Source organism: Arachis stenosperma, chromosome 6 (assembly GCF_014773155.1).
Source record: "Arachis stenosperma cultivar V10309 chromosome 6, arast.V10309.gnm1.PFL2, whole genome shotgun sequence".
NCBI classification, from domain to species: Eukaryota; Viridiplantae; Streptophyta; class Magnoliopsida; order Fabales; family Fabaceae; genus Arachis; species Arachis stenosperma.
The window spans coordinates 105,784,154-105,804,906 of record NC_080382.1 but is presented as its reverse complement, the minus strand read 5'-3'; the positions used below and the strand labels follow the sequence as shown (position 1 = coordinate 105,804,906).

The window sequence follows — 20,753 nt, the reverse complement described above, 5'->3', positions numbered from 1 at the left end:
TTTTTAAAGAATATAACAGATTATACTAAAAACTTATTTTCAAAAATAAGTATAAAAAAGAGTTGGAAATGGGAAGAAAAGGATAGCCTGCAGATTCAAAAAATTAAAGAACTTTGTAAAAATCTTCCAGAACTTTATATTCCGGAAGAAGATGACTATTTAATAGTAGAAACAGATGCTTTAGACAAGACCTGGTCAGGCTGTCTAAAAGCTAAAAAAGCTGAAAAAAGCTTGAACAAAGAAAAGAATCACTAGATTCTAAACATTCCTCAAAGGAATTACTATGCAGATATATTTCTGGAACATTTACACCAACAGAACAGAGGTATACTACCCATGAAAAGAAACTCTAGCAGCAATAAAAACTATTAAGAAATGGAGGATTGATCTACTTCCAAGGGAATTTACATTACGAACAGACTCAAGTTATTTAACAGGTTTTATTAGATATAATTTACAATCTGACTATAATCAGGGTCGTCTGGTAAGATGGCAAATGTTTCTATTACAATATCCGATAAAAATCGAGTACATTAAAGGAAATAAAAATATTATTGCAGATACATTGACAAGAGAATGGAGTTCATTGTCAACACAATGAATCAAGAAATCCAGAAGCTTGAACAAGAGCTTGAAAGATGCAATCACTGTCAGCAGCTAAGAGCTCAAATTCAATCCATTAAGAAGGCCATGGAAGCCATGAAGGTAACCCAGCAGTCAACATTACCTGCTCCAATACCAATGCTGACAACACCATCAGAGTTCAGCCAGCTAAGCGTGGTGGACCAACCAAAAATTGAAAAAATTTCTGAAAATAAAACTTTGGCAGAAATAATTAAAAAATCGACTCAGGACAAAAAATATTATGTTATTTACAATGGCCCAATGAAAGGAGTTTATGATGATTGGGCAAAAGCAGCCCCATTCACCCATCAGCCCAAAACTATTCACAAAGGAGGATTCTTGACAATAGATGAAGCAAAAGAATCCCTCAGAGAATATGAAGTGCTCCACCCAGAGCAAATTCTAAAAAGAGCTGACAAAGCTCCAGTCCAAGCCCAAAGGACTCCAGTCCAAGTTCGAACAGGAATGCTAAAAAATATTCCCACAAAGGCCGAAATAAATGACAAGAAAAGGGTCTGCAGATCAAACTGTAGAGAAACCCTTAATCTGATTCTAAACTGGACTCTAGAAAAAAGAGCAACATTGGGATATTATCCCATAAACAAAGAACAGCTAACAAAGCTGGTAATCTTCCCAGAGGCTTCACCCTCTGATACATATCAATTTTTCCAATACGGATTAATTGATACAATCCTAATTTTGACAATTTAAATATCATTAAAGAATTTCCTGCAGGTTTCATAGATGCAGTGAAAAAGTTTAAAAGTATGATTGATGCAAGAGAACCAAGGGATATATCCCTAAAATTCACAAGTAGTCAACCAATCTTCAATGAAGAAGTAGAATGTCTAATCCCAGCATTTCAAGTAGTTTTCATGTCAGTCTTCCCCGGAGACTTTCAACCAATAGAACAAGTTCAAGATCTATCAATTTATAGTGACGAAGGAAGATTGGCCAGTACATTGGCAAGAGTCTTCGAGAGAGCCCAAAAAATAAACAAAGAATCCAGAACAAGAATAAACTATAAAAGCAGAAACACTCTAATTGTTTCTAGTAAGAAAAACCAAATTGAATCAAGAGAAATGAGACTCCTAGTAGATTTCGAATCAGCATTTTACAACTTTTCTGGATTACTGGAAAAGCTTCCTGACGGGATAAGAAGGAATCTATGCCATTTACTAAAAGACAAAGAAGACCATAGGTGCCAGCTATGCACCTCAGAAATGTCTGAAGAAAGCAACAATGCTGTAGACCCCACCCACGTGGGAAAAGAAGAGGATGAGACATCTGAGTCATCCATCAACATTATTGTTGAATAACGTAAGAGCTTACGTCACAAAAGCACCAATAATGTAGTTGGTGCAAACTAAGTGCTCAGTGACGCATGCAATAACGTCACAAGAAGGGTAAGGATGGAATTTGTCCATCAGACCCAACCATTATAAATAGAGTGTTAAGTCATTTGTTATAGCATCAGAAATCAGAAAGCAGGAAGCTTAGAGTACTCACAGGCCAGGAGGGCGAAGAGGAAGTAGCTGAGGCGATTCTGGAGTCTGATCCATTAGAAAAATAATTCTAAGAAATTCCCCTCTGGAATTAATTTGTAAAATCTCCCCTCTGGAGAACAAAACACATATTGTAAAATAGCAATAAATAAAGAAGTTTATTCTCCAGAAAGGTACATCTTTATCCCAATCTTTTTAAGTTATGAATTATTTAGAAGATATAGAAATAACTGAAGAATCTGATTACTATAAGCTAACTGCTTTACTTGATAATGAAAAACAAGCTATTTTAAAAACGGAATTAGATCTTAAACCTAACGATAATTTTAATAAACAAAATCCTCTAAAAGAAATCTTTAATAGAAAAAATATAATATATTATGGAAAAATTCAGATTGAAACTCCAATAAAAATACAATCCGCAAATGGAGAACTTGAAATAGCTCTGATAAATGAACAAGATGTAAATAAACAAATTGGAAAAATTAAAGATCAACAAAAAAGATCTAAAATTGGATGGATTCATATTAGTACCATTCAAGTTTTAGTTAAATCCACATACATGAAAGGAATTAATTCTCCAATAAGTCTGGCAATCTGTGATAAAAGAATCACTAATCCTAGAGATCAAATAATTGGAATAATCCATGGTAACTTGGCAAATGTAAATGTTAAATTCAATGCTCATATTGGATACGCTATTCCTCTATCAACCGAAAATCTCGGCAGATCCTTAAGTCTGGCTTATAAATTCCATAAGATAGATTTAATGGAACAAAATGATGAACCATTCTCTATCACATATGCAATTAATTATGCGCTGACAAATAGTCATCATAGTATAGACTTCAAAGATAAAGAAAGAATTTATGTTGATGAACTATTTCAAAAGTTTGTAAAAACAGAAATTCCAAGAAATAAGGCTATTGAAAGCCCAGTTTTGTTATTAAAACAACCATCAAGAAATTCATTTTCATCATCTAGTTTTAGAATAAGAGAATCTAAAATTAACAGCCCTCTAAGTCTATCTCATTTAAAAATTGAAGAAAAAGATTCTGAAATAAAGGAATTAACAAAAAGAATTGAAAAGTTGAATGAAACTTTAAATAATAAATTATGACGATAAATAAAGAAGAAATATACGTGTCTTATCAAAATAAGAAACAAGAACTCTTTGAAAGAGAAAATCATTTGAAATATTTAAAGTTTTCTGAAATAAACCAAAGAGCTTTCAAAACTTTAGTATTATCTTATAACAATCTGAAAAAAGAAGTCGAAGAATTAGAAAAAATAATAGAATCTTTAGAAAATAACAATGAAGCTATGGCAGAAGATGCAGAAATTCTAATATGAAAGATTTTCAAAAAAATCTTATTTCTTTAAAAACAATTAAAAGGAATATGAAAACAAGAATAATGGCTATATCTATAAAAATAAGAAATTTGACAACTGAATCTTCAGATTTAGAAACAGAAATCAAGAAGGTAAACAAAAAGATATTTAGAACAAGAAAATTAATACAACGTTTTAAAACTAAAAAATCAGTCAAAAATTTAAAAGAAATATTAAGAATAAACAAATTTATCGTGCTCGAAGATTGCATTATCTTCACATACAAAATATGATTGCATTACAAGCTTTTGAATCAAGAATACATGTTCAAAATATTCAAGTAGTACAACCTCTACAGGTTGAACCCCTAGAACAAGTACAAATTGAATCTGAACAAGAATTACAAGTATAAAATGCCTGGTTTAGCAAATCAAACGATACAAGAATTAAAAAATGATTTAGATTTTCAGAAAAGTCAAAAAAGATATTATGAAGTAAGATTACAGAATAGTAACATTTACGCAAGAAATAGAGAAGAAGTGGAACAATTCTGTAAAAATTGTATAGAAAGCATATCAAGAGAAATAGAAAATTTGTTAAAAGAAATAGAAAATTTTAATAATGCAAATCCAACCCAAGAAAAATATTTCAAAAACCTGCATTGATAAAAATTGGTATCAGAGCCAAGTTAACGATTAAGGATAACACTTTTCTCTTTAAAGCAACGCTTTTTAGTGACACGCTTTTTTGCCATAAAAGACAAAAATCTGTAAAGATGCATCTTTACAGTAGTAGGCACCTACTAATAATAGTAATAAAAAAAACAGCATAGTATTAAGATAAGGACATAAAGTAACAAAATTGAATGTTCTGAAATTGAAAGGCTGAATTAATGAATGAATGGTGGTACAAAGGTCAAAGGAAGGAGTTGAGAGGAGTCCGTGAATACTACAATTGTGATAGCAAAAATGTCAACAAGAGTAGCTACTTGGTGTAACAACAACAGCACCACGGTTTTGATCCATTTCAAGTTTCAACCAATCACAAATTCCAGACCTTATCATGCCCACACAAGACCAACCATCAACAACCCCCCCATGCCTCATCATTCAACTTCAATGTTTTCTTTCTAACCACGTATTTTGTATTATTAATAAATTACTTATTAATTATGCAATGATATTATATATGCGATATTTAGTTTTAATAAATTGGTAGTATATGTACTTTTTATAGAATAATCTAATCAATAGTTTTTTGAGTTAAATCCCAAAATGGTTCCTGAGATTAGCGTTTTACACTAAAATTGTTCTTGAGATTCTAATTACACTAATTACATACCTGAGATTGAAAAAAATGCACCATATTAGTCCCTGACCTATTTTTCATTAACGACGTGATGACATGGCATGATAACGTAGACTGTAAGTGACACGTGTCACTTCATGATTTGGCCACGTGTAATGGTATGATGATGTGGTTACTAGTGACACGTGGCATGCTGACGTGGATAGTTGTGCCACGTGTCACAATGTTATTTGGCTGCATGTCCTGTTGTGCCACGTGTCGTAACAGTATTCGTCCACGTATCATCCATTATGTCATCGTTGTATATGCACCAAATTAGTCCCTCACTTTGCATTAAGTGACTCATTTTAGTCCCTGAAATTGAATGTCGTGCACCAAACTAGTCCCTTCACCAATTTTTTCTCATTTTTTTAAGTTTAAAATTTTAATATCTTGAATACACTAATTTCAATTCTATTTTTTCATATAACGTTTAAATACAAGTGTTTTTATAAAAAATTTTAATATTTTAGTTTTAATTATATAATTTTTTTAATAATTTAACATTGGTAAATTTTGTAATATATAAGTATGTTATTATAAAAAATATATATGATTGATTAGACATTTTTTTTCATAAAAAATATGCGTTTTTAACAAGAAATTAATAATTAAAATAAATATTTTTTTCTTATGAAATACCCGTTTTCGTTATGTATAAATGAGTTAGATTGAAGGAACTTCAAGCACCCTCACTACCACTTTTGACCTTTAATTTGCAGTCTAGATGAAAGAGGTCGGAGATGGTAATGAGGGAAGTTTGAAATGCCTTTACGTCAACTCCAAGACGGTGGCTATTAGAGATATCTGCAAGAAAAAAAATATTTTATAAAATTACTGAAAGAGGTCGGAGATGGTAGTGAAGGTGTTTGAAAAGCCTTCACGTCAACTCCAAGTCCGCGATTAGGATATTCGTAAGAGAAAAAATGTTTTATAAAAACACTTTTATTTGAAGAACATGTGAAAAAATAGAATTGAAAGTAATGCATTCAAAAATATTGAGAATTTTGAATTTATAGAAAAAAATGAGAAAAAACTGGTGAAGGGACTAGTTTGGTGCACGACATTCAATTTTAGGGACTAAAATAAATCACTTAATGCAAAGTGATGGACTAATTTGGTGCATATACAACGATGACATAATAAATGACACGTGGACGAATATTGCAGCGACACGTGACACAACCAGACACGTGGCCAAATAACATTGTGACATGTGGCACAACTATCCACGTTAGCATGCCACGTGTCATTGGTCACCACATCATTATACCATTACATGTAGCCAAATCATAAAGTGATACGTGTCACTTACAGTCCACATCATCATGCCATGTCATCACGTTGTTAATAAAAAATAGGTCAGAGACTAATATAGTACATTTTTTTCAATCTCAAAAATGTAATTGGTACAATTGAAATCTCATAAACGATTTTAGTGCAAAACGTCAATCTCAGGACCATTTTAAGTTTAACTCAGTTTTTTTTGTATAATTACGGAAATTTATATCTATATATGATAATAGGTAATTCAATATATTAACTATACCAGTAATGTATGAAAATTGACTTGTTATAGATAGATTTTGAGGTCATTGTAGAGACAGTATAATCATGTAAGCATTTTTTTAAACATTTTTTTTTTGTAATGTAGACCCTAGAGTTTATTTTCCGGCAATAGTTACAGTAATACTAATATGGCCAATTCTATTGTGCTTATAAATTGGTGTTTAAATTTTGTCTAATTTATTTTTTTAATAAATTTTAATTTTTTAAAAATTATTTATTGTTATATTTTTTAAATTAAATATTATTTTTTAATCTTTTTTAATAAATAGACAAAATCTTTTAGGTACTATAGCATTCACCTACTAATATTATACATAAATTGTTTAATTAATCTATTGGTAATATACCCATAAATCTATTTATAAAGTTTTTAACTATTAAATATGGTTTAAATATTTTTATATATTAACATAATAATAACACGCAATGGGAGACTTGTATAAAATAAAATAGTGAGAATTTATGTATACATTTAAACTTAAGGAGAGACTTAAATAAATATGTTTATTTTATTTTTTATTAAAGATATTTTTGTGTTATATTTTAATTAATTTATGTATAATTTATTTGGTATTTTTCGTCATATATTATTAAATTTTTTAAAAGATTTTCTTTTCAAAAATAATAAAAAATATTTAGATTAGACTAAAACAAAAAAAGTATTAAATTAACTATTAGATTTTTCTGAAATTATTTATATAAAAAAATATGTCACACTCATCAATCAATATATATATATATATATATATATATATATATATATATATATATATATATATATAAAACAATTACTATATTATTATTATTATTATATTATAGATTAAAATTTATTAATTTAAATTTGTTTTTATTTTTAATATAAACATTAAAAATAAATAAAATTTTTATAATTAGATGTAGTATAACAAAATATATATAATATTAATTAATTTTTTAAAAAATTTAAAAAATAGTTTTTTCTAATAACGTGTTATTATTAGAAAATTAACATTATAAAAGCTAATTTCAATCAATATGATATAATAGGTTATTAAATATATTTAATATAAAACAAATTAAATATAAATTTTTGTTGATACAATTCTCACTAATCAGATCGAATTCAATATCCGTACTTTTTATATTTAGATTGGATATCAAATATATTTATAAAATAAAAAATATTAAAAAAATTATTTTTAAACATATTTACTTCTAAGAACACTTTTATGTTTATTTTTTTCAAAAATTTTTAATTTTTAGATTTTTTTAGAATTGTTTAAAATTTTTTTAAAATTAATTAATATTATATATATTTTGTTACATTAAATATAGTTATAAAAATTTTATTTATTTCTAATACTTATATTAAAAATAAAAACAAATTTAAATAAATGAATTTTAATCTATAATGTAATAATAATATAATAATTATTTTATATATCGCATAAATAAATTTTTTTTTGTTATTTGTTGCGTTTTGATGAGCGTGACAATTTTAAAAAAAATTAATAGTTAATCTATTATTCTTTTGATTTTAATCTAATTTAAATATTTTTTATTTTCTTTGAAAAAATCTAATAATTTGTGATGAGAAATACTAAATAAATTATACACAAATTAATTAAAAATGTAAATACAATACAAAAATATCTTTAATAAAAAATAAAATAAACATCTTTATTTGAGTGATTCTTAAACTTAATCGTGTATATATATATATATATATATATATATATATATATATATATATATATATATATCATAATAATATGGTATAATAAAAGAAATTAAGAATTGCATGTAGAATCTCAAATTTTAATGAGATATACCTGAGATCCCCAGTGAAACATGAATAATTTAACCCCAAAATAGAGACATATATGACTAAAATAAAGACAGAAATTAAAATTTTAGTAACAATTATTTTTAAAAAATATTTTCATTCGACTTTTAATTTCTAAATCTATTCCTCAGTGTAAGGTAGAGGTAAACACTTGGAACAAAATTGAAAAGCTTTGACACTATTGACTTTAGCTCCGCTTATATTTGTTCAGTGTTGTGAGAGAGAGAGAGAGAGAAATCAACCCATGTAAAATTTTCTATTTTTTAAGTAAAATATAAGAATATACAAAAAAAGGATCAATAATAAAATATAAAAAGAAGAAGAATAATATATTTAGAGAAAGAAAAAGAAGATAAATTATGAAAAAATATATTAAAAAAATTACAGTGTCATGATTGAAAAATTTTAATATTATTTTTGTTTTTGATAACTTTTAATTAGTCAAATTTTTTTATATTATCTTTAAAAAATTTTGTGTTATTTTTTTAATAAATTATAAACCATTCAAACTCCATTTTTCTCTTCTTTATCATCGTTATTATATTCTTCTTTTTCTTCTTTTATCTTTTTATATATTTTTTTGTTTTCACTCTCTTAAAAAAATCAAATAAAAAAGATAAAAAAAGTAAAAAATACTATAATAATACAAAAAAGAAAAAGAGAAATAAAAAAAAGACAACGACAATAACAATAATAAAAAATGACAAAAAACAAAAACACAAAAAAATAAAATAAAAAATAAATATAAAAAAAAGTGTGTAATTTATGTACATTTTATGGAAGTGATTTTTGTTAAGTTTATGTCAATTTGATTGACAAAACTATTTGAATATATAGCTCGACTCAATCAATACATAATTTATAATTTTAAGAGATGATAAAAGAGTATGGCTTGCAGACGGGCTTGGCTTGGCCTATCAAAAAATAAGTCCAAACTTAAATTATTTTAAAAATTTAAATTTTTTAATAGGCCAAACTCAATTTATGAAATAACTTATTCGGTTTGTTAAGTTGATTATATATAAATACATTATTTTATTATAATTTTATATTAAAAATATAATAGTGATACTTTAAATTTATATCATCTATTTTATTTAAAATTTTTTATTTATTTTACTATTTATCTTTTTAATTATATATATAGTTTAAAATATATTTATTATCTTTAATTTTACTTGATTATTTATTTATTTTATATTATTTTTTTTAAATCATCAAGATTTTTAACAGGTTTTAAATTACTAAAATTAGACCAAATTTATCAACAAATCAGACTTAATATTGAGGCCAAGTTGAGGGCAACAAATCTTATTATAAGCGTAGTCCTGTTTTCCTTCCTAATTCCGTGGCAGTGTAGTGAAATTAATTAGAATAAGAAAACCGTCGTAGTCAGGATGCGACATCGTTTAACCCGCTTCGTGTAAAGTGCTACCACCAACAACACCACCACACAACGCACGCCCCCGCTGAAATTCTGTTTGTGCCTTCACCAGAATCATCACCCCCCTTTACTACTCTTTTAACTCATTACTCTCTAGTTTCCACCATCACCACCCACTCCTTTCTAGTACTAACGCTTTTCCTTCTTTTTCTATTCAAACTCTCTCCACAAACACAAACGCACCCTCACCCTTTCTCTCTCTCTCTCTCTCTCTCTCTAACATGGACCACCAGTACCGCCACGTCATCAGTGCCGGAGCCAGCGATCCCATGCTCCGCAACTCCAGTCTACGCACCACCACCTTCTCCTTCCCCCTAGCTCGCTACACCACCCGCCTCATCGCAGCCGACCGCCGCCGCATGCTCCTCGCCGACTGCGCTGACCGCCGATCCGACGACGGCCTCGACGCTTCCGACGATGACGATGGCGGAGGATGCGCGTACTCCAGGCCCGTCCTCGTGTTGGACTTGGTGTGGAACCTGGCTTTCGTCGTCGTGGCTGCCGGCGTGCTCCTCTCCACGCTCCGGGAGCGGCCGGCGACGCCGCTGAGGCTGTGGCTCTGTGGCTACGCGTTCGAGTGCGTGCTCCATATTTGCTTCGTGTTCTTCGAGTATCGCAGGAGAATCGGGGATCCTTCGCTGTCTCAGAGTCCGTACAGGTAACTCTATTGAATTGATAGATACTAAGATTAGGTTTTTATTTTTCTGGCTATGGTGAAATTTTTAGTTAATTGATATTTAATTATTTACTCGGTTATTTGTCAATGGATTTTTAAAATTAAAAAAAAAAGAGAGAGAAAAATCCTGGTTAGATATTAAAGTTTGAATTTTTGGCTGCATGTTAGAGGAAGCTGATATTTCTTAAACGAGAGGGGATAGGGTGGAAGATTAAGGAGAATATTTTAACCTTTAATTTGTGTGTGATGATTATCATTATAGTGATCACCGAGAGTTATGTCTTGGTTTTATTTAGAAATTCTAGGTATTCAATCTCCTCTACTACGCAGTTTATACTTTATTGGCCTTGAATTCAAATGTGCTATCAGGTCATGCAATTTTGTTATTTAAACTATTAATTGGTCTAAAAATGACACAGTAACCATTTTTTTAAGCTGATGATGAATTTGAAAGTACACAGTTAGTTATTCCGTTTTGCATGGATTAACATATTTGTAACCGGCTTAAAGAGTATAATAGGTTAGCTTATTTTGTTAAGTGAAAGTCTAGGGAGCCAGCAACTTTTATGTTTTGTGGCCCGTACTTAACCATAAAAAAAAATGAGTGATCTCTCACCATTGGATGTAATCTCATACTATTAAAAATATTATTGATGACTAATTGATGGTTATAAAACACAAAAATTGCTGGCTCCTAGTGCTCCTCTTTTGTTAAAGTTCGTTTTTTCTAGTCACACTTTATACCAAAGCTTACTACTAGAATGCATAGTCTGTTAATCTTCAATGCAGTAATCGATTATGTATAATGTATGTACTATGATGAGGAGGTGCTCTGTGGTGTTGTTAGCCATTAGACATTTGATGACATACGATAGTTATGATGAGGATTTAGATCAAAGTATCAGTTGAATTGCAATCATGTGTCTAAGTCAGAGCAATGACACCAGGGTATCGTTATACTAGCGAGGTTTAATGTCTAGTCAAATCTACGATGGTAGTTACCTACTAGAAAGAATTGCATAATTATTGTGTATTTAAAGAGCTGACTGTCCATGAAGCTTACTTCTGTTTTAACTGTCATTGCAAAATTCTGGAAAAAGGATGAGATGTTGAGTGCTTACTTTAATGTGGATTGTTTGTAAGAATGAAAATGTGGATAGCTCTTGCAAGGTTTCTTTTCTGTAGAATACCCTCATCACCTTCACCAGTTTACACCGTCTTATTTATGTGTTGGGGACTGATGTTCAAAGTGTTGTACAGGAAGAAGAATGGTTTTCTATATCCATGTGTGCAGTATGCTTGCCTTTCTATTCCTTTTACACTGGCAGATAATTGAATTTGCATTCTACTGTTATTTATTGCTTTCAGCATCCTGAAGAGGTTAGAGCCGGTGAACACTCTGGCATCATCTGTCTGGTGGGTGTTTGGATTTTATTGGATTGTTGTGGGCGGCCAAGCACTACTGGAAGATTCTCCGCAACTTTACTGGTAAGAATAGTTTGAATGTAGACATGATTTATAACAACAATATACCGGATCCTAATTCATATAGTCAACTTCGTTTAATTGGACAAGGTTTAGTTGTATATTTATCACTACTCTAAAAAGTCTGTTCTTTGTTGCTTCATCTTCTAACATAGGTTGATTAGTGTCATCCTTACATAATTTATTGGAAGCTTGGAATACTCAGTGGTGTATTTATCACATTGTTGCAGGTTAACAGTGGTGTTTCTAGCCTTTGATGTATTTTTTATTATCTTTTGCATTGGGATGGCATGTATAATTTTCTTTGCTCTCTTTTGCCTTATCCCAATAATAGCATTAGCTTATGCTATAAGAATCAGGGAAGGTGCATCAGAAGAGGATATTAGGTCACTTCCTAAGTATAGGTTTGGCCAATCAAATTTGTTAGTGTTGGTTGATGACAACAAGCAGCAAATTGAAAAAGCAGGATCAGATTCATACAATGAAAATCATATCAGTGAACTTTTTCTCGAACCAGATGATTCTGTGAGTACATCTTTTCAGATCTCTCATTCAGTCATTCTTTAGTGTTAACATCATTTTATAATTTTATTAGTTGTAACTATATCCCTTCATGTCAAATTTCTTCCCTTTGGGCAACCTTATTTACTTTGTTATGTCATTTTGGTATCTTTTCTGATATATCCTTTGTTACCCATTTCCATTCCATGATTCTTTGTCTGATGGATTCGGCTTGTTCATGCTTTAGTTATTCAAAAGAAACCGAGCTTTAGTTATATCAATTTTTACTTGACAAACGTTGAAATCTTATACTTGGATTGGTCTGGTTTTAAACACGGTTTGTCAAAATTAGATAATGCGATGATGTTATTTTGCCACCCTAACTGTTCATTGATTGTTATTTTTGCCCTAGATAGGTGTTATTTTATCCTTGATTTGCACCTAATATGATTGTGATTATCACTGATTTATTATTCAATCTCACAGTGTTAGACTGTTTCTTCTGGGTTTATTTTAAACCCCCTGAAAATTGCTTATTATGTTTTGTTAATTCGCATAGTTACAAATCACATGATGGCCAAAGAACTAAACTACTACTGATAATATTGTAGGAATGCTGCATCTGCCTATCCCCTTATGTTGATGGAGCAGAACTGTATCGCCTCCCCTGTACCCATCATTTCCACTGTGGATGCATCAGCCGCTGGCTCCGGACAAAAGCAACTTGCCCACTCTGCAAATTCAATATCCTTAGAGGCGATACGTTAGTCTAACTCCTTGAAAATAAAAGATTGGAGGAGAAACATAGGTTGCATTATCAGCCGAAAAAGAGCATGATCCGAGGAGAACCAAAGCATTTGCTAATCCACTGACAAGTAGGTGATAAAAAAAAAAAAAAACAAATAATAAAGAAAAAGAAAGGAAGAGGACGCTTACTTCCTCTCCCATAAAGCCGCCTTCATCTTCTGAGCATAATTTCCTTAGTTCATAGTGGGGTTTGTATATATTGTAAGCCATGTAGAGGGTTCCCCATTACCATGACCACCCCATCATATGATTTGTGCCTTTAAGTTCCTATAATAACATTTTCTGTATAGCAATGCTTGTGTTGAGTAATTTGGCAACAGTAATTTGTCATTTAGGGTTTTGGAGGGGGGGAAAGGGAAACATGAACTTTTAGAGTAAATGAAAACTTGGGATTTTGGAGTACACTATTGGATGTACTAAACACATCTATTTGATTGTGAACAAAGGAAAGGATCTTTTAGGATTAACGCGATCATTACATGATTTTCTGCCGCAGATAAGTTTTACCTGATGATTGAAGGATGGTTATTTTCTCATCCCTTGATATACTGGTAACATTTAGAAAGGAGCATAAAAAAACCATGTCTTAGGTGTCTCAGCAGTGCATTTCCGTTAACAGTGAAAACTCTCGAAGAGCAGTCATTGAACTTAACAATAGGAGATAACCGAGTTAAGCCTCGTTTTGGTCCCATTGGCAAATTGCATTGATTTGGTTCCTAACTTTTCAATTGCTACAATTTGGTCTTTCAGATACAAAAAAGTGCACTACAATAGTCCCTCCTCAATGTTGCTAGTGAGATAGCTCAAGTCTTGCTATGTTGAACATATTGAAACGACGTTGTACACGTTTTAGCGCTAAAAGAGCACTAAATGATGTAATTTTAGGGTTTGAACAATACTAAAAGGGAAGAGTATAATGTTTTAGTATTGTTTAAACTCTCTCAAACGATATTTAGTACATTTTTTAACGTCAAAATGCATACAACGTCGTTTTAATATGTCTAACGTGACAAGGCTTGAACTACATCACTAACGGTATTGAGTTCCAGCGACGGAAAATACACGAAAGACTACATCGGTGCACTTTCTTAAATTTAAGGGACCAAATTGTAATAATTAGGAAGTCAGACACTAAATCAGTGCAACTTGTAAATTTCAGGGACCAAAGTGAAATTTAACTTGTTGAACAACTCGCTAGAGGCGGCTCCTAAAGCTACAAGGAGTCTTCAGGGCATACAAACAATGCCAAAATATGAAATTTTCTGATGTTTTATATTCATAATATTAGCGCATTTCTCGAATGCCATTCATTCTTCCTCTCTTCTAATATCAAAGCATAAAAATCTTTCTCATTTCACACCAGTGATACCCAAACTTTTTTCCGATAAATGATAGAATGTGATCCTTATTTCTTTCACTGACTTGTCTTCTTTGCTAAAAAATGGGATGAATTTAACACACAAATACACCACCATTTATCACATAAACACACATGATAGCACCACACCACTCCATTCCGAATGAAACACCCTATTTACTACAACCAACAGGCAACAGGTGAGTGCTCTGCAACGTTAGGCTATAAAAAGCAATCTCAATTAACAAAAACTGTCTTTTACATAACACATAACAACAAATGCCAGAACTACAAAATACAATTATAATGAGAATCAGGTTCAGATTTAGGACTAAAAAACCTGCAAAAAAGAAGCACAATTGTATGCATTACATAGTGCTTCTTCTTCTTCTTCAGACATTCTTCAACTTCTTCATCTTGGAAGGTGGCCATCTACCCTTCTTCCTCAGCCTCCGCTTCCTGACGAGCCGCTTCCTCCTTAACCTTATCTTCTTCGCCATCTTCATCCTCAGCCTCTGCTCTTCCCTCTCCTTCAGCTTCGACTCCAGGGGAAGCTTATCCACCGCGGCGCTCTCTTTCTTCTCTCCCTCCGGTGGAGGAGGGGACCCCCCTTCGGCAGGAGCAGCACCATCGGCGGCTGCCGCAGCCACCACCATGCTCCTCCCTTTAGAGGGTGTTGTTCGAATTGGAACAAAGTTCAAACACTTGGTGGGCACACCAACAGGGAGCTTAAGTTGCACTCTGAAAACAGGAGTGACGAGGGAAGAAGAGGGAATGGGTGAATGGAGAGAGGGAAGGGTGAGGGAATTGAAGCACAGAAGTGCCATTATTTTTATGGTTTTCCTTTTGGAAGGTGGAATTTGTTTCAGAAATTTGTATAGTGTTGGTGCGGGGCAAAGAAGGATTGGAGTTGGGTTGCGGATAAGGCCACATAGACATGGTCCTCCTCTTGCTCACCCAGTCACCCTTTCTCCCTTGCTTTGGTAACTAACTATTTGTCTACCAATCTTGTCCCTAACCATTTCCATAAATGACGACGGGGCTTTTCACGAAAAAATACTCTCTCATTTTTTGTCTTCTATTTTTGTCATACAATACAATTTTTTTTGTGTTTCTTTTTTTGTCAAATCTAAAAAGAAAATATTAAAGAGTTAAATATCAAAGTGTTCCTAACTTGTATTTGAGTTTTAAAGTCGTCTCTAAACTTGCATTGGCTTTAATATTGTCCTTAAATTTAACAAAGGTGACTCACGGTCGTCCCTAAAGCATTTTCCAAAAAATATTCCCAAACGGCATGATGACGTGTATGGAGAGGCGCCACGTTGGAATGGTAACAGCTATCTGACGTGGCTGTTATCATTTTTTAACTTAATTTAGTCCCTGAATTATTTTATAACCCTAATCCCCAATTTATTATTAGAAACCACTATGTTTCTTCTTCTCTGTTATCCTTCGTCTTCTCTGCCATTGTTGAGCTGCCATTGTTGACCTTCTCTCTTAAGGAAAGCAAGCATATTCTGATTATTTCGTCTCTATTGCACACGTAGTAGTCTGACGGGAAGCATCTTGATTGTTAGAGGTAATCAAAATAGAAAGGAGAAACAAAATAGCTACCGTCCACTCTTTTGTTTTTGTTGATCATGGCTTTTTGTACATTGTTAAGTCGTTATATATTCATTCGTTCATCGTTTTTCTTATGTGGTTTTTCTGAAAATTTTTGTTAGGATTTTCTTCGTATCTTCTTGTTGCATTTTTATTGTTCGTTTTTGGCAGATTCTTAGCATTTCGAAGAAATGAAGACACCCCTAACTCAAAGGATGAATTTGCTGAAGTTGAGGATGACGACGCATTTTCTGTTTTCAAAATGGGTGGTGTTTCATTTCGGACATGCAAAAGGTAACGATGTCTTTGCTATTTACTGGTTATTGTATTTTAGTAAGGGTTGAACTCCTTAGATTGATGTATTTTTTGTAGCCATGTTTTGCTTTTATTATTCTATTTCTATATCTATTGGTTTGTTTCACACATTGTTGTTGCCTGTATTGATAGAATGAGATAAGAGTAGAACTTAATAAATCGTGGAGATGAATTTGTTGTCACTTATACATGTGCAGGGACTAATTTGATGTCACTTAGGTAGCGTTTGTTTGCAGAGACTAGAATTGAGACTGAGAGATAGAGACTCAATATTATGTTTGTTGAGCTTGAGACTGGTACTTAAATTTCTGTCTCCGTCTTCAAAATTTCAGTATTTTAGTACCTCCAAACAGTAAGGACACTGGAGACAGAAAAATTTAAAGACGGGGACAGAAATTTTAATCATAATTTGTACCTAAATTACCCCATTCTAATTTTATAATTCCAAAATTACCCTTAATGTAAATCAGGGCTTCTTAATCAACCTCGTGACTTCATCTTCTCCTTCTTCGGAACAGCCACTGTAGTCGCTCAAGCATTCTTCTTCAAGAACAGCCGCTACGTCGCCGCTGGCCTCGCCACCGCTAGGTAAGTGATTAGCCGCTTGCAAGTTCATCTTCGTAGCCCCCATCTTCTCATCTCCTCTTCTTCTCCTTCACAGGAAAATCGAAGAAGCCGCCTCTCCCTGATTGCTGTCCACCTCAACCATCAACTCCTCGTCTGAACTGCTCTGACCCAAGTTAGTTTTATACAAATGTTGTTTAATTTATTGATTCCTTTTATCTTTTCCGTCGTGTCCTAATTTTTGGATTTGTTCGTGACCTAGCATTGAGACTTTTCTCTTCTTGTGATAATCAATTTGATCTGTGGATTTAATCATTATTTATGTAATGTTTAAATCAAATTTGTTTGTATTTGAGAGGTATGTTTGTACTGAGAACCTCTTTGCTTGGTTTGTAATTATTTTTGTTAATGGTGTGAAGTAGTAGCATTGAAGTTGAAGAAATTCTTTGCCTTGTTTGGATTTGTTCGTGAACCGGCAACAGAGATAAATCATGAGAAAATCCCTGGCTGGTCCCTTTCTGATGCAGACAAGATGGCCATTGACACTATGCAGCTTGCAAATCTCGGTAGTCGGATAGAAGAAGATGAGGATTATGATGAAGAAGGGTAAACGGTATACATTTTGGGGAATTTGATCAGTTGAAATTTCATGAGGACCGAAGAATAAACAGCGCAAACTAGTGCTAGATGACTATCCACTAGTAATTATAACCATACCGTATTCCTGAATGAATGTCCTGTATGTCTGATGAGCGGATAATTTATACGCTTTTTGGCATTGTTTTTAGGTAGTTTTTAGTAAGTTCAAGCTACTTTCAGGGATGTTTTCATTAATTTTTATGTTAAATTCACATTTCTGGATTTTACTATGAGTTTGTGTGTTTTTCTGTAATTTCAGGTAATTTCTGGCTGAAATTAAGGGACTTGAGCAAAACTCTGAAAAAGGCTGACAAAAGGACTGCTGATGCTGTTGGAATCTGACCTCCCTGCACTCGAAATGGATTTTCTGGAGCTACAGAACTCCAAATGGTGCGCTATCAACGGCGTTGGAAAGTAGACATCCAGAGATTTCCAAAAATATATAATAGTCCATGCTTTATTCGGAAATTGATGACGTAACTTGGTGTTGAACGCCAAGTACATGCTGCTGTCTGGAGTTAAACGCCAGAAACACGTCATGATCCGGAGTTGAACGCCCAAAACACGTCATAACTTGGAGTTCAACTCCAATAAATGCCTCAGCTCGTGGATAGATCAAACTCAGCCCAAGCATACACCAAGTGGGCCCCATAAGTGGATTTATGCATCAATTACTTACTCATGTAAACCCTAGTAGCTAGTCTAGTATAAATAGGATAATTTACTATTGTATTAGACATCTTTTGACAGTTTAATCTCTTGACTGTTTAGCCTTTGATTATTCGGTCTCTTGATCACTCAGGGGGCTGACCATTCGGCCATGCCTGAACCTTTTACTTATGTATTTTCAACGGTGGAGTTTCTGCACACCATAGATTAAGGGTGTGGAGCTCTGCTGTACCTCAAGTTTCAATACAATTATTATTACTTTCTATTCAATTCTCTTTTATTCTTATTCCAAGATATACGTTGCACTTCAACTTTGATGAATGTGATGATCCGTGACAATCATCATCATTCTCACCTATGAACGCGCGTGACCGACAACCACTTTTGTTCTACTCTAGGCCAGACGCATATCTCTTAGATTCCCCAACAGAATCTTCGTGGTATAAGCTAGATAGATGGCGGCATTCATGGGGATCTGGAAGGTCTAACCTTGTCTGTGGTATTCCGAGTAGGATCCTGGAAATCCGGAAAGTCTAACCTTGTCTGTGGTATTCCGAGTAGGATTCCGGTATTGAATGACTGTGACGAGCTTCAAACTCCTGAAGGTTGGGCGTGATGACAAACGCAAAAGAATCAATGGATTCTATTCCAACATGATTGAGAACCGACAGATGATTAGCCGTGCTGTGACAGAGCATTTGGACCATTTTCACTGAGAGGATGGGATGTAGCTATCAACCAAGGGTGATGCCTCCAGACGATTAGCCGTGCAGTGACAGCGCATAGGACCATTTTCCCGAGAGGATTAAAAGTAGCCATTGATGATGGTGATGCCCTACATACAGCTTGCCATGGAAAGGAGTAAGAAGAATTGGATGAATGTAATAAGAAAGTAGAGATTCAAGAGGAGCACAGCATCTCCATACGCCTATCTGAAATTTCCACTATTGATTTACATAAGTATTTATATCCCTTTTTATTTTCTGTTTATTATTTATTTTAGAAAATCCATAATCAATTGGTTTAATCTGCCTAACTGAGATTTACAAGGTGACCATAGCTTGCTTCATACCAACAATCTTTGTGGGATCGACCCTTACTCACGTAAGGTATTACTTGGATGACCCAGTACACTTGCTGGTTAAGTTGAACGGAGTTGTGAACCATGGTATTGGCATCATGTTTTTGGCGCCATTACCAGGAAAAGAAAAAGCAATGAATTTTACAAAATACAATAACAAAGGAATCACAATTTCGTCCACCAAGTTTTTGGCGCCGTTGCCGGGGATTGTTCGAGTATGGACAACTGACGGTTCATCTTGTTGCTCAGATTAGGTCATTTTCTTTTTCAAAATTTTTCTTTTATTTTTCGTTTTTCCAACTTTGTTTTCGAAAAAAATAACAAAAATCCAAAAAATCATAAAATCATAAAAATAAAAAATATTTTATGTTTCTTGTTTGAGTCTTGAGTCAAATTTAAGTTTGGTGTCAATTGCATGCTGTTAAAAAATTTTTCTTGCATTTTTCGAAAATCCCATGCATTCATAGTGTTCTTCATGATCTTCAAGTTGTTCTTGATAAGTCCTCTTGTTTGATCTTGATGTTTTCTTGTTTTGTGTTGTTTGTTGTTTTTCATATGCATTTTTCGTTTGTTAGAGTCCATGCATTAAAGATTTTTAAGTTTGGTGTCTTGCATGTTTTCTTTGCATCAAAAATTTTTCAAAAATATGTTCTTGATGTTCATCATGATCTTCAAAGTGTTCTTGGTGTTCATCTTGACATTCATAGCATTCTTGCATGCATTCATTATTTTGATCTAAAAATTTCATGCATTGAGTATTTTTGTTGTTTTTCTCTCTCATAATTAAAAATTCAAAAAAAAATATATTTTCCTTATTTCCCTCCAAATTTTCGAAATTTTGGGTTGACTTGGTCAAAAATTTTTAAAAATTAGTTGTTTCTTACAAGTCAAGTCAAATTTTCAATTTTAAAAATCTTATCTTTTCAAAATCTTTTTCAAAAATCATATCTTCTCCAATTTTTCCTCTTTTTCGAAAATTTCAAGAATCTTTTTCTTATCTTTATATGATATTTTCAAAAATTCACTAATAATTAATGTGATTGATTCAAAAATTTGAAGTTTGTTACTTTCTTGTTAAGAAAGGTTCAATCTTTAAGTTCTAGAATCTTATCTTGTAGTTTCTTGTTAGTGAAGTAAGTAATTTCAAATTTTTAAATTAAATCTTTTTATCTTTTATCTTATCTTTTTAAAAAATTTTATCTTTTTCAAAATTTGATTTTAAAATATCTTATCTAACTTCTTATCTTCTTATCTTTTCAAATTTGATTTCAAATCTTTTTCAATCAACTAACTAACTTTTTGTTTGTTTCTTATCTTTTTCAAAACCACCTAACTACTTTTCCCTCTCTAATTTTTGAAAATACCTCTCTCTTTTTTTTAAAAATTCTTTTTAATTAATTAATTGTTTTAA

General features: G+C 32.2%; 2 protein-coding genes across 2 annotated transcripts; one reads left to right on the top strand and one right to left on the bottom strand.

Moving 5' to 3' along the window:
* Positions 1–9,550: 9,550 nt before the first annotated feature.
* On the top strand, positions 9,551–13,582 carry LOC130935337 (E3 ubiquitin-protein ligase At1g12760-like). The gene is made up of 4 exons (XM_057865038.1): positions 9,551–10,304; positions 11,691–11,810; positions 12,038–12,332; positions 12,920–13,582. Exons 1-4 carry the CDS (start codon positions 9,868–9,870, stop codon positions 13,079–13,081), a joined length of 1,014 nt encoding a protein of 337 aa, XP_057721021.1. The 5' UTR covers positions 9,551–9,867; the 3' UTR covers positions 13,082–13,582.
* Positions 13,583–14,689: 1,107 nt separating this feature from the next.
* LOC130935338 (50S ribosomal protein 5, chloroplastic) lies at positions 14,690–15,445 on the bottom strand. Its single transcript, XM_057865039.1, has one exon. The coding sequence runs from the start codon at positions 15,297–15,299 to the stop codon at positions 14,865–14,867; it is 435 nt and encodes a 144-aa protein (XP_057721022.1). The 5' UTR covers positions 15,300–15,445; the 3' UTR covers positions 14,690–14,864.
* Positions 15,446–20,753: the final 5,308 nt, after the last annotated feature.

Bases quoted from the DNA above. Each gene is read 5' to 3' on its own strand.
- LOC130935338 (XM_057865039.1), bottom strand. From the start codon at position 15,299: ATGGCACTTCTGTGCTTCAATTCCCTCACCCTTCCCTCTCTCCATTCA.
- LOC130935337 (XM_057865038.1), top strand. From the start codon at position 9,868: ATGGACCACCAGTACCGCCACGTCATCAGTGCCGGAGCCAGCGATCCC. The intron at 11,811-12,037 runs GTAAGAATAGTT...ACATTGTTGCAG, and splicing joins GATTCTCCGCAACTTTACTG to GTTAACAGTGGTGTTTCTAG. The intron at 12,333-12,919 runs GTGAGTACATCT...ATAATATTGTAG, and splicing joins TTCTCGAACCAGATGATTCT to GAATGCTGCATCTGCCTATC.